Raw genomic sequence first — 12,217 nt, 5'->3', positions numbered from 1 at the left:
TAACTAGTTACGCCTCGTATCATTCTAGAATATGGCACTAGAATACAGGAATGATCAAAGTAAGGGGAGTTCCATAAGAAACAGGTGAGACTGCCTGAAGACAGAGATACTTGATTTGCTTTTTTAAACCAACATGGTTTAGATTCTACTTAACAGGAAGCAATGAACCAGCTTCAGTTCTGTCAAACCAGTCATGCACTGTATATCGCTTTCACCACCGAAAATTGCAGTAGCAAGCAGCAGGTGCATTATGTTGTCTGCATCCACCCTGAGAAGACGCAGCAGATTCAGCTCAATCCTCCAAGAGACCAAAAGAAGAACAGTATATAATCTCCAATAAGAAAGCAAAAGAATTCCCTCACAAATTTGCCTGAACAAAATTTACTTGCAGTACAAATCTGCACTAGAATCCATTGTGCACATAACCTTGTCCTAAGGTAACATATTAGTGATTTCTGTTTTGCTCCTTTAATCCAAACCCCAGCATTTATCAGAACACATTTTAATTACTTTCTAAGACCAACGGTGTTGTATAGCACAATACAATCCTACAACAGCCTGGCTGAGATACAACATATACAAGGTGCACGTGTCTCATACAAACACACTCTGAAGGCTCGCATGTGCCCAGTATAACATTGAATTTTGAGGGCTGCCTCAAGAAGTGATTATCTTGAAGGGCATCTTCTTGCCATTGAGGCTGTTGGCAAGTTGGGCACATACATGACAACCATCTCCAGGAACGGGAGACAGAGAAGTGATGATTACACCTCAGAACAAACTTCTGCAGAAAGGAAAGAAATAGTTTACATTTAGAAAGTTTGGGATGTTAGGATTGCCTATGACTGCCATACAGATTGCCCAGAGACAGCAGTTACAGTGGTACAAATCTGAACTTCACAAATATTTTTTTTCAGTTTGAGACATTCCAGTTTTAACAGCTTTTTCATTTGGAGCACTGAACACCACCACTAGTCATTCCTACCTATGCACTGCACTGCATCTTCCTCCCTCCTGTTCTGGCACCTAAATCGCAGTTACCATTGCCGTATTATTGCACAGGTTGCATACCAGGTCTTCATTTCTTCTTTCTCTGTTGACCCAACATATTCCAGTCCTCTAATTTCAGCCAATTTTCTTACAAGAAAGCAAAGAAGCTGAGAGAAACTATAAAAAGAACAAGCATGCAGGTCAGCAGGGACAAATAAAAGCACCATGTGTCAGCCTTGCAAGAATAAAGTCCACCAATATCTCTCACTGTACAGCCCTGACCTTCCTCTCCTCCCTTACATTTTTCAATACTCGCCCCAAACCTTTGCTGTCATTCCATGCTCTTCCAATTTCCACAAAGTTTTCCCCAGCTACTAAGGAATTAACAACATCCGTACTTACAATGTCCAACACACAGCTCCACTGGCAGTCAGCATCCCAATTATGCATGAGAAAATGGGCAACAATGCTGATAACCTAGGAATGCAGGCACTCCATCTCAAAAAAAAACCCCTCAAAACCAAAACTCAAACCAACTCCCAGAATCAAGAAAAGGGAATAAGTAATCTCTAAGGCTCCTCCTCCCATACTCCGATTCGCATGAAAGGTAGGGACAATAAGTTGGAGCTTGTACTCAAAACTTTTCTGCACTTCAACCCCATTACCCCATCAGTGTCCTCATTCCACATGCTACATCTTCCACCCTTATGCATATATTCCCCTCTTCTAAGTCCTCCTTCCTTGTTGCAGCTTAAATTCCTCTTCCTCAGTCTTCTGTCCGAATTCATCTCCTTTCAGTGACAGCTCCAAAATGCCACTTACTAACACATTTGTGTAACTCTCCACATCTCCACACTTTGTATCCTCAAACTTCTGGAGAGGAGGTCTTAAATTATATAAATCTGAAAACTTTATTAAAACTTTACCCAATCATGCTGACCCAACGTATCTGCTGTCTGCTTTGTTTTGATCACACTTAGTTCCACTGTTTGGAAAACATCAGCTAATCCCAGCTTTATCTTTAATGAATGCTAATTTTGTAAACAGTACTTCTAAAAAGTAAAATCAACCTGTATATGTATTTTATGCTTTATAACATCACTTTTAAAGAAGTAGTAGTGTTGGTCAAACACCTTTTGGTGGAATTTCCATGGAAAAAATGTGCCCAATATACTCTCCAAGAATTACTTACACTGGGCTTTAGCATATGCAAGAGACGGCAAAATACAGGGTAAAGAGCTACATTTAATTGTCTCAATATCCCTCTTACTGTGAGAGCTGCTTCCGAGAGAAAAGTTTTCCATAAATGCAGTAATATTCCTGTAAATAAACAAAAAATCTATTTGACTCAGCAGTTCAGCACTAGCTAACTTGCTAAAGCCTAATTTCTAGGATGAATAATTTTTCAATCCTTCTCTGAAATTAGAATAGGCAAGAAAAACATCAAGAATCTGCAACAATTTGCTGAGATGACTACTGTAACTTGAGCCAGAAGGGTGCAAAATAACACCGGAAGAATAGCATTTATCAAGAATAATGTTTGTGTAAAGTGGGGGGTTTTGGTGGCTTTTTTCTTTTCCCCAAAGGGGGAGTGGGAGGCTTCCAGTCAAAAACTCCCAGTTCAAACTTCTCCAGGTCTGAACCACCAACACATTTGGCATTGGAAGTTTTGATACAGCTGGCACAGGTTCACAGCCTATCATGGATACAGTGAAATGGCAGACTGAGTGATGGTGAAGTCAGTTTAAGAAAGTTCTGCTCCTGTATATTGGGTTTGCGTGGCAAGTTTTTGGTAGCGGGGGGGGTGGTTACAGGGGTGGCTTCTGTGAAAAGCTGCTGGAAGCTTCCCCTATGTCCGACAGAGCCAATGCCAGCCAGCAATAAGACAGACCCACTGCCGGCCAAGGCCGAGCCCATCAGCAATAGTGGTAGCACCTCTGTGATAACATATTTAAGAAAGGAAAAAAGTTGCAGCGGGCACAGAAACGGCAGCCAGAGAGAGGAGGGAGAACATGTAAGAGAAACAACCCTGCAGACCCCAGGGTCAGTGAAGAAGGAGGGGGAGGAGGTGCTCCAGGCGCTGGAGCAGAGATTCCCCTGCAGCCCGTGGGGAAGACCATGGTGAGGCAGGCTGTCCCCCTGCAGTCCATGGAGCTCCATGGTGGAGCAGATATCCACCTGCAGCCTGTGGAGGACCCCACACCAGAGCAGGTGGATGCCCGAAGGAGGCTGTGACCCCATGGGAAGCCCGCGCTGGAGCAGGCTCCTGGCAGGACCTGCAGATCTGTGGAGAGAGGAGCCCACGGAGCAGGTTTTCTGACAGGACTTGTGACCCCATGGGGGACCCATGCTGGAGCAGTGTGCTCCTAAAGGACTGCATGCCGTGGAAGGGACCCACGTTGGAGCAGTTTGTGAAGAACTGCAGACCATGGGAAGGACCCATGCTGGAGAAGTTCACGGAGGACTGTCTCCCGTGGGCGGGACCCCACGCTGGAGTAGGGGAAGAGTGTGATGAGTCCTCCCCCTGAGGAGGATGAAGCGGCAGAAAATAATGTGTGATGAACTGACCGTAAACCCCATCCCCGTCCCCCTGTGCCGCTGGTGGGGGTAGGTAGAGAATCCGGGAGTGAAGCTGTGCCTGGGAAGAAGGGAAGGGGTGGAGGGAGCGTGTTTTGAGATTTGGTTTTATTTCTCATTACCCTACTCTGGTTGATTGGCAAGAAGTTAAGTTAATTTTCCCAAGTTGATGGTAATTGGTTGAGTGATCTCTCCCTGTCCTGATCTCAACCCATGAGCCCTTTGTTATATTTTCTCTCCCCTGTCCAGCTGAGCACGGGGGAGTGATAGAACAGCTTTGGTGGGCACCTGGTATCCAGCCAGGACTAACCCACCACATCCTGTATTCCAGTTTGTCATCCCCTCAGCTGTGACCACGCAACTGTCCATCGAGCCACAACACAAATTGACATGAATCAGATTAAAAATTATCTCTTTTTAAAAAATTACTTATTTTCAACCTGGGTCTCACCAGCAATGCAGTTTGCAGGGCTACCCCACAGACAACTTACAGGACTGAGATAACTGTGAAATACAGCCTAAAAACAAATAGCCAGAGGCAAGCTTCTCAGCCTGGTTTGGCTTAACTGTCAAATACAACATTATCGTCCTATACCTTCAGGACAGCTCACCTTTGCATAACAAATAGCATGAATAGCTGAATTTTAACTCCACTACAATCACCTGTGATCTCTTCTATGGCAACAGCTCCAAATAAATCCAGTAAGAACCTGTACCACCATCAGAAAGGGCAATCCCCATTCTCTCTTGGGGTCTCATCATGCAATGAATCGTAGCAGACAGTACATTTTTATTGGATTGACTTTCAGCCACATCGTTTCCTCAAACCAGCTCACTCTGCAACTTCACAAGTGTGAGCACTAGGGACGGGGGCAGAATATACTGCAGAGCGAGAGGAAAAAGTGAGTGTACTGTTCTTTTTAATTGTGCACGTGCTAGATTGAGAGACCATGGAACCATAGCCTAAAATATGCCAGTATGAAAATCTCTTCTTACAATACAAAAGCGGAGTGAACCTACTACATACCGCAGGTAACAGTTACCAGACAAGACAATCATTGCACTGAGGAGTAAGAAGAGAAAACCTAAGTGAGTGAATGCCACTCGGTCAAAAAAAAGTTAGGCTATACACTTTGGTTTAGTATGAAGACATCTGCATCCAAAATGGGATCACTTCAGATGCCAAACCAGAGTTTCACATGGCCAAATCAGATTTTGCCAAGACTGAGCGAGAAGACTGGAACACTTTGCGCACAGCTCCAAGTACAAAGCACTGCCTATCAAAGAATACCTCTCAAAGATGTAAATCTGTAACAGTCTCGTTTGTACACCCATGACGGCAGGAAGAACTCAAAGTACTCATTCAACATCTTATTAAAAAAGTTATCTTCCCATAAATTAAACTATATTTACACAATAACACAAACCAGTGTTAAATGGAGGAAAGCGACTAGTTACATCCTTTGCCTTAGCAAAAGATAGCATCATCTTTGAGCCTTATCTAAAATGGCTCTAGCCGATAAAAGAGAAATAAAAATGTAACGGAAATTAAAGGAAAAACATTACTTAAAATGGAAATCAATGATTTTTTTTTTTCCATTGGGTTCTCTAAGAAACAGGGGGGAAATCGCCCTTTCCCTCTGCACAAGGAAAGCCCGGGGCCGGTGGAATTCTGCAAGGACCCCGCCGCGCCAAGTTTGGGGCCCTGGCCCCGCTGCCCCCCGCTCCCGCCCTTCCGCCGGCGGCGACACGGACTGACCCCAGGGCACGGCCGGGCTACCGCTGAGGGGAGGCCGATGCCGGGAGAGACACCCTCCGCCAAGCCGCGGGGGACGGTGGCCGCCATCTCCGGGGGCCGCGGAGGCGGCGGGGACACCCCGCGGCCTGACAGCCCCTGAGGGAAGGGGCAAGCCCCGCACCGAGAGACCTCAGCGCACAGCGGTAGTTACCCGGCTGCTGCTGCCGTCTCCGTGCTCGCTCCCCCGGCGGCCCCGGGTCCCCCCGGGCCCCGGTCCTCCCGGCGGCGATGGCAACCTCCTGCTGCGGTGCGGCGACGGGGATCGGCGAGAGGCGCCGCGGTGGCCCGACGGGGAGCGGTGGCGGCGCGGCGGGGGACGGGGCGAAGCGGAGCGCGGTGGCGAGGCAGAGGCGGCGGCGGGCGGCGGCGGGGGAGGCCGGCCGCGGCCTGGCCCCGGCCCCGATGTGCTGGAGCGGGAGGCGCGGGACCCCGACGAGCTGCCCTCTTTCAGCCGGTGGGAGGAAGACGAGGACGAGGGGCCGGAGCGGCCGCTGCTGGAGCGGTACATGATGGCGCCGGCGGCCCGGGGGTCCCGGCGGCCTGCGCGGGCGCCCCAGCTCCTCTGCCCTGGCCCCCCCCCCGCCCCGGCTGCCCCCCCCCGCCGCGCGTGCGCGCCGCCGGCCGCCCTGCGCGCGCTCCCGAGCCAGGCACCCCCGAGCCCGGCGGGGGGGGAGGGGGCGGGGTGAGCCGGACCGGGGAGGGGGCGGGAGGCGTTCCTTGGGGACGCCCGCAGAAAATGGCGGCCGCCCGGCCCTGGTCACGTGTGGTGGGCGGCCTGGAGCCTGGCGGGAGGTGGGTGCTGCTGCTATCGTGCTCGATGGTACGGGACGCCGCTTCCTTCCTCCGCGCTACTGCTCCCCGGTAGGCGTGAGGGGGACACGCTCGGGTGCGCGCAGCCGGCTGTTCCATCCTGTTTGCCTCTCCTCCGGGGCTTCCCGCTGCGCCGCCCGTCTCAGCGGGAGCCCTCCTGATCGGGAGAGCGGGTGGGGGGCGAAGGCGGTGGGGAGGGCAAAAGGGAGCTTCGCCTGGGCGCCCTCTTCCTCACGGAGGCTGAGGGGAGACGCTGAGGGACGGGCTGTGAGGCGGTGGGCCGTGAGGCAGTGGGCCTCGGCCGGGCCTTGCCGCAGTTTGGTGTGTGCCTGGGGTGATAGCAGCGTCTAGGTTGAAGCTAAAAGCAAAAGGGTTTGGTTTTTTGGGTTTTTTTGTTTGTTTGTTTGTTTTTCCCTACACTGTGCTGTGGAGCTTGGTGGTGTGGGTATTGTCCTTAAGCAGGAGTGTGTTCAAGAACAATCTTTGGTGGCTAGATGTAATGCTCAGCCCGAGCCTCTAGCTTAGAAAATTTCTGAACAAATTTCCTTGCTGTGACTGCCAGGAGCTGAGATGACATGACAGGGAGGAATTGCTTCTCACCTCCTCCCTCTCCTCACCTGAGCACCTGCTACCAACCATGCTTAGTGCAGGCAAGTGAGTATGACAGTTTCGATTCTCTAAGTGAAGCATGAGATGTTTCTTGGCTCATGCTGGGGGCTGTCCCTGGTGAGGAGGAGGAAGAATGTTTTCAATTAAGTGAAATGGGCTACCAGTAGAAAGAAATGAATGCAGAGAAATGAATGTCCTGATAAAATTCTCAATTTCCCAAATTCCTGAGCCTTCATACCTTGTTTAGAAACTGGGAGAAGTTTCATGTGCTAGGTTTGTATTTTATTATTAGCTAGATGATGTGTGAGGGCTTGTATTTGAAGACCCAATCAATTTTTGCAGACTCGGATGAAATTTTGCCTGTGTTTTGGGGGAATGTATTTGCTAGAACATAACATACCATTTGAAGCATACTACTTACAGCAGCAGCAACAAAGAGCAGCAGGCTCATGGGTGGGGGTCTGTCTGATACTATAATAAGGTATTTCTGCTGGGAGTGGTTGGGTACAATTGTGTATTAAAACTAACTGCCCTACCTTGGCATTTTCTGAGTGAGTGCACCACTACACAGGCTCAGGAAATACGCTCTCACGCCAATCATCAAAATAAGCACGAGCTATATAAAGACTATCTTATTTTCTATTTCCATTGTCCACTCCTCCCCCTTCTCTCCTAAGGTTGGTAATGTTCATCAGTGACCTTGATTTAATTATAAGTATCCTGGGATAAGAATTTCATCTTTGAAGATGCCCAGCAGACTGTGGATCTGCTTCTGGTGGGAGCAAAATGCAATGACGGTGGAGGCAATGGATGCTCGCTCAACCTGTTGCAACTAACTACCCTAAGCAGCAGACTTGGTGACACTTCAAGAGGCACAGAGCTCTGCTTTATGGTAACTACAAAACTCATGTGAGTAGGAATTTCCCCTGTAGTTTTGTATTGTAGATCACATCCAAGTAGTTTATAAGGAATATACTATTATTCCAAATGCGTTCTGTTTTTTCATTAAAAGGAAACCCACATTTTCATGCATTAGTGTCAGGCATCTGTGTCAAGCGCTCAGTTTCACCAATTGAAATAAGTAAAAACAGCATAGCAAGAGAGAGAAAATGGACTTGTTTGGTTTTGGACATCTCTTCAATGTTGTTGCTTTCTTTACATCAGTTTTAAAAAATAGTTTTAAACTAGAGTTTGGTTTCAAAACAGTCAAGAGTAAAAAGCCACAAACCCAAGAAACCCAGCAAATTCTTTTTTTTTTTTCTGTCAGTTTTATATAGTTATGCATACAATATCTAAAAGCTTTGCAGAATGCCAGAACATGAAAATATTTTCTAACTTTTTGCCTTGTATCCAAAGGAGGTCTAGAGGAGATGTCCTGGTGGTTTCTGGTGATAGATTTCAGTGGCATTTTGAAGGTGAAGGAATCCAGATACCAATAACTATTCAGAAAGTTCATTAAAATGTCTGTCTGCACACCAGTAAGTAAACTGCTCAAGGAACGAATGGTAAAAAGAAAGCAAACGGCGTACGTGTTGTGGTGTTAAAAGAATTCAGAAGAGGAAAAATTCCACTTGTTGGAGAAAAATACTTGACTGACCAGTGCTCGTTAGCATTTTGTAGCACCCTGTCATCTTACTGAGCATCACTTTACAATTACAATTTATAAACTCATTCTGTACTAGCTGTAGTGTCATCTTTCAATCACAAGCCTTACTGAGTTAAGTTTTTAAAGGGACCACCATAGTGGGATTCAGTTAAATTATTCCTAAAATCAGTACTGAAATTTGGGCCCAGTGGTGCACAGCAAATTGAGTTTTCACATCTTTGCAGGAGCAAGTGCTACAGTTTGTCTCAGGGATTGAAAAAGTCAGGCAAGGTCCTTACCTGCTTTGCAGAGGTCTTTGTAATACTCCTGCAACTGATGCTCCAGACTCTCACTGGACAAAGGAGGTGCCAGTCAGTCTGCTCTGCTACAAGTTCAGCTCCCAAACTCTTCTTTGGAATTCCGAAGCTCATCTTTGAACTTGCAGTTAGCTGCTGCTTGGAGAAATTTTAGCTAATTGGATGCTGAGGGCAATGTTGGGGTAATGAGGTATCCCAGTTCTCATTAGGCCTCAAATAAAGTCACAGAGCAAACAACATTGAGAAAGAAAAGAACAGAATGAGGAAAGTTAGCAGTGGCTCAGTATAAACAAGTAAACAGAAATCACAATTGAAGTTAATTTGGGTTGGATCATTAGGTTAAAAAGCAGTACCATCACAGAGAAAAATATAAGACCCTAATTATAATTTTTTACCTTCTTGCATCTGAGTCAAGACTAGATCCAGGGGCATGAGATGACCATGCAGTACTCCCTCTAATGTTAAATGGCTAGGCTACTAATAAGAACAAAGACAATTTCTGTGTTTTTATTACAAAATGAGTGTCCCTGTGAGAAGGTGCAGTGGAAGATACTCCTCTGTCTTCTGAACTTTGCATTAATTTTTCCCCTGGAAAACAGGGCAAAATATGTATGTTGTGTCTTCAGGTCCAGGCAAAGCAGCCTGTTCATGAAAAGTTTTGGACTGAGCCAAGTAATCAAGCTCGTGGTCATGATGTCATGGAATTTGAGTATGGTTCAGCTGATAGCAGAGCCCTGGCTGGGAGCACAGAAAATGCATCCAAACAGACAATTGCTTTCAGAGATTTTTACATCTATAATTACAAGGCTGATATTTGTGAATTTAAGGCTTGTCTAGTCTGGCTTCTGTTTTGGCTCAATATTTACTTTTAGCTGGGAAGTGGAATGGGCATGGAGCCTACACTCATTCCCTGACTCTAAATCCTGGGAAGGGTATTAAGTAATCTGTTACAAAATAAACTGGTAAGAGAAGGGGGGGGGGGGGGGGGGTAGTCTCCCTTTGCCAGGTAGCTCTTCCTCACTGTGAGTATATCAGTCTAGAGCGTTAAAAAACTCTGAATAATGGACAATGAATAAAATCAGGCCTGCATTGGCCTGTGGGTGTGGATTAAATTAAACCTGATGTTGGGGGGTTTGTTCCATTTTGAATGCTCTGATTTTTTTGATAAATGTCAGGTGTATGATTATTTATAGTGCACAAGGTACTTTGTAAGTAATATACTGACAAGCCTGTACTCCACATGGCGCACATCTTAAATCAGTCAAATACATAGCAGTAAACGTCACAGGCAGCAATATTCAGGAAGAGGGGAGATAGCCAAAAGGAGGAACAGCTATTTAGATTCTTGCTGTGCTCCCATTTAAATGTACTTATGCAGAACAGGCACCAGTGATTTCAGATCAGTTAGGGTGGATTGGTATTCTCCTAGGGTTCCTTTTTGTGAATATCCTTTATGTTTGTTTTCCCATGAGTGTAGATAATGCTGTCTGGAGCAAAAAGGGATCCTTGGCATCTGAAATTTGTCCATCTTTCAGTTGAAGTGGAAGAGTTCATTGTTTTGAATGTGAAGAGGTTAGGAGAGATGAGCAAGCAGAATGCAGCACATGAAAAAGAACACTAGAATGCTATGTGGCTGAAATGGAAGAGCTCTGAGAATGATTAGCTCAAGAAAGAGAGGATGGTCTTTGTCCTCACATCTGAGAACAACTTCTCTGGTATCCTAAGTCAGGGGAAGTGTGTGGGTGGTTGTTTTGTTGTTGTTGAGGTTTTTTTGGGGGGGTGGTTTTGATATTTTTTTTTTTTTTTTTTGGGAGGGGGAAATAAATAAGACATCAGAACCACAAAATCTGAAAGTTTCACTTGTGTGTAGCTCATGCTCCAGCTTCACACATTCCCTATTTGCTGTCTTGAGAGTTTGCTGTTTTCGCAACATTTTTTTGAAGGGAAGCTTCCTTGAGCAGAGAGGACATAAAACTTATTATCAAGGTCTCTACAGGAAAGGTTATTCTAGAAACCTTTGGACAACCTGTGGGAGAAAGAGCAGACTGGCCAAATACACACAGTGTATGGTATTATTGTCCCAAAAGTGGATTCGTTACCTGGTGTGCAATAGACCAATCTCACGCTCTGGAGAGATACTGCTTTTTATTCAGGCCTGGGTGCTCAGTGGACTTTCCACAAATCAAGCACACCAGATTCATCAGGTGTACTGTATAACAGTAACAATTGCATATGATTTATTAAACTACTCCTACCTAGTACATATTCAAACTATCTAATGCATATGCATAGGATTATATAACCATGACACATCACATGCCTTCTCCACATGTCTGGGGATCTCAGGTGGTCTTCAGTGGTCGTTTGGGGAGGTACCCCTTCCTCACTTTGACTGCTAGCTCATTCTGCTGGGTCAGTGGTTCGTTTTTGTGCCAAGAAGGATGTATCATCGATCAGGAAAGAATAGAAAGGATCAGAATGATCTTGGCTACTTCTCTAGGTATTATTAGAATTGTTTGAAGTAGAAAATTATTAACTAACTTAATTTAGTCCAAAACAGGATTTTCTGTATCTGACATCAGAAGCTAGCTTGGTTGTGAAAAGGCAGCCTTGCAACTCTGACACACAGGCAAAGATTACTTTCGGGGCTGTGCGAAATCAGCATCCTCAGAGACAACAAGTAAACAAGGAGGTAGATATAGATATGTAGGTGTCATGGTTTAACCTCAGCCAGCAACAAAGTACCACGCAGCTGCTTGCTCGCTTCCCCCCCCCCATGCAGTGGGATGGGGGAGAACATTGGGGGGGGGAAGTAAAACTTGTGGGTTGAGGTAAGAACAGTTTAATAGGACAGAAAGGAAGAAAATAATAATGATAATAATAACAACAATAAAGTGAAAATAATAATAAAAGAATTGGAATATATGAAACAAGTGATGCACAATGCAGTTGCTCACCACTTGCCAACTGATGCCCAGTTAGTTCCTGAGCAGCGATCTGCCCCACAGGCCAACTCCCTCCAGTTTATATACTGGACATGGTGTCCTGTGGTATGGACTATCCCTTTGGCCACTTTGGGTCAGCTGCCCTGGCTGTGTCCCCTCCTAGCTTCTTGTGCCCCTCCAGCCTTCTCGCTCGCTGGGTATGAGAAGCTGAAAAATCTTTGACTTAGTCTAAACATTACTTAGCAACAACTGAAAATATCAATATTATCAACATTCCCATACTGAATCCAAAACATAACTCTGTACCAGCTACTAGAAAGAAAATTAACTCTATCCCAGCCAAAACCAGGACAATAGGAGATACAGATATATAGGTTTAGGAAAACAGCACTCTCCTGCTCCTTTCATGGAAACTAGGATTAGAGGGTACTGTGGCCTCCAAGCTCTCGCTCTTATCTCTGCTGTTCACACTGCCTCAGCCAGATCACTCTGTTTTCTCAGACAGGAATGTTACTGATACTTTTCTGGCTCAGCACCCCACTGATAACACTTCTAAGCTCAGAGAATGCTTTATTGTATCTCTGAT

General features: G+C 46.0%; 1 protein-coding gene and 1 long non-coding RNA gene across 3 annotated transcripts in view; one reads left to right on the top strand and one right to left on the bottom strand.

Moving 5' to 3' along the window:
* ZNF318 (zinc finger protein 318) overlaps nt 1-5,971 on the bottom strand; it is a 28,861-nt gene extending 22,890 nt beyond the window's left edge. For both annotated transcript variants that reach the window (XR_008237972.1, XM_052806214.1), the window contains exon 1: nt 5,517-5,971. Coding sequence is in view for 1 of the 2 variants with exons in the window: in XM_052806214.1 (XP_052662174.1) it covers nt 5,517-5,873 (357 nt within the window). In the remaining variant the exon portion in view is untranslated. The remainder of the gene's footprint in view (nt 1-5,516) is intronic.
* Nucleotides 5,972-6,565: 594 nt separating this feature from the next.
* On the top strand, nt 6,566-8,455 carry LOC128150213 (uncharacterized). Its single transcript, XR_008237973.1, has 3 exons — nt 6,566-6,829; nt 7,462-7,693; nt 8,141-8,455. It is a non-coding gene; the product is annotated as an uncharacterized LOC128150213 (long non-coding RNA).
* The last annotated feature ends 3,762 nt before the right edge of the window (nt 8,456-12,217 follow it).

The sequence above is a fragment of the Harpia harpyja genome, chromosome 13 (genome assembly GCF_026419915.1).
Source record: "Harpia harpyja isolate bHarHar1 chromosome 13, bHarHar1 primary haplotype, whole genome shotgun sequence".
Lineage (NCBI taxonomy): Eukaryota > Metazoa > Chordata > Aves > Accipitriformes > Accipitridae > Harpia > Harpia harpyja.
This window is presented reverse-complemented; position numbering and strand designations above follow the sequence as displayed.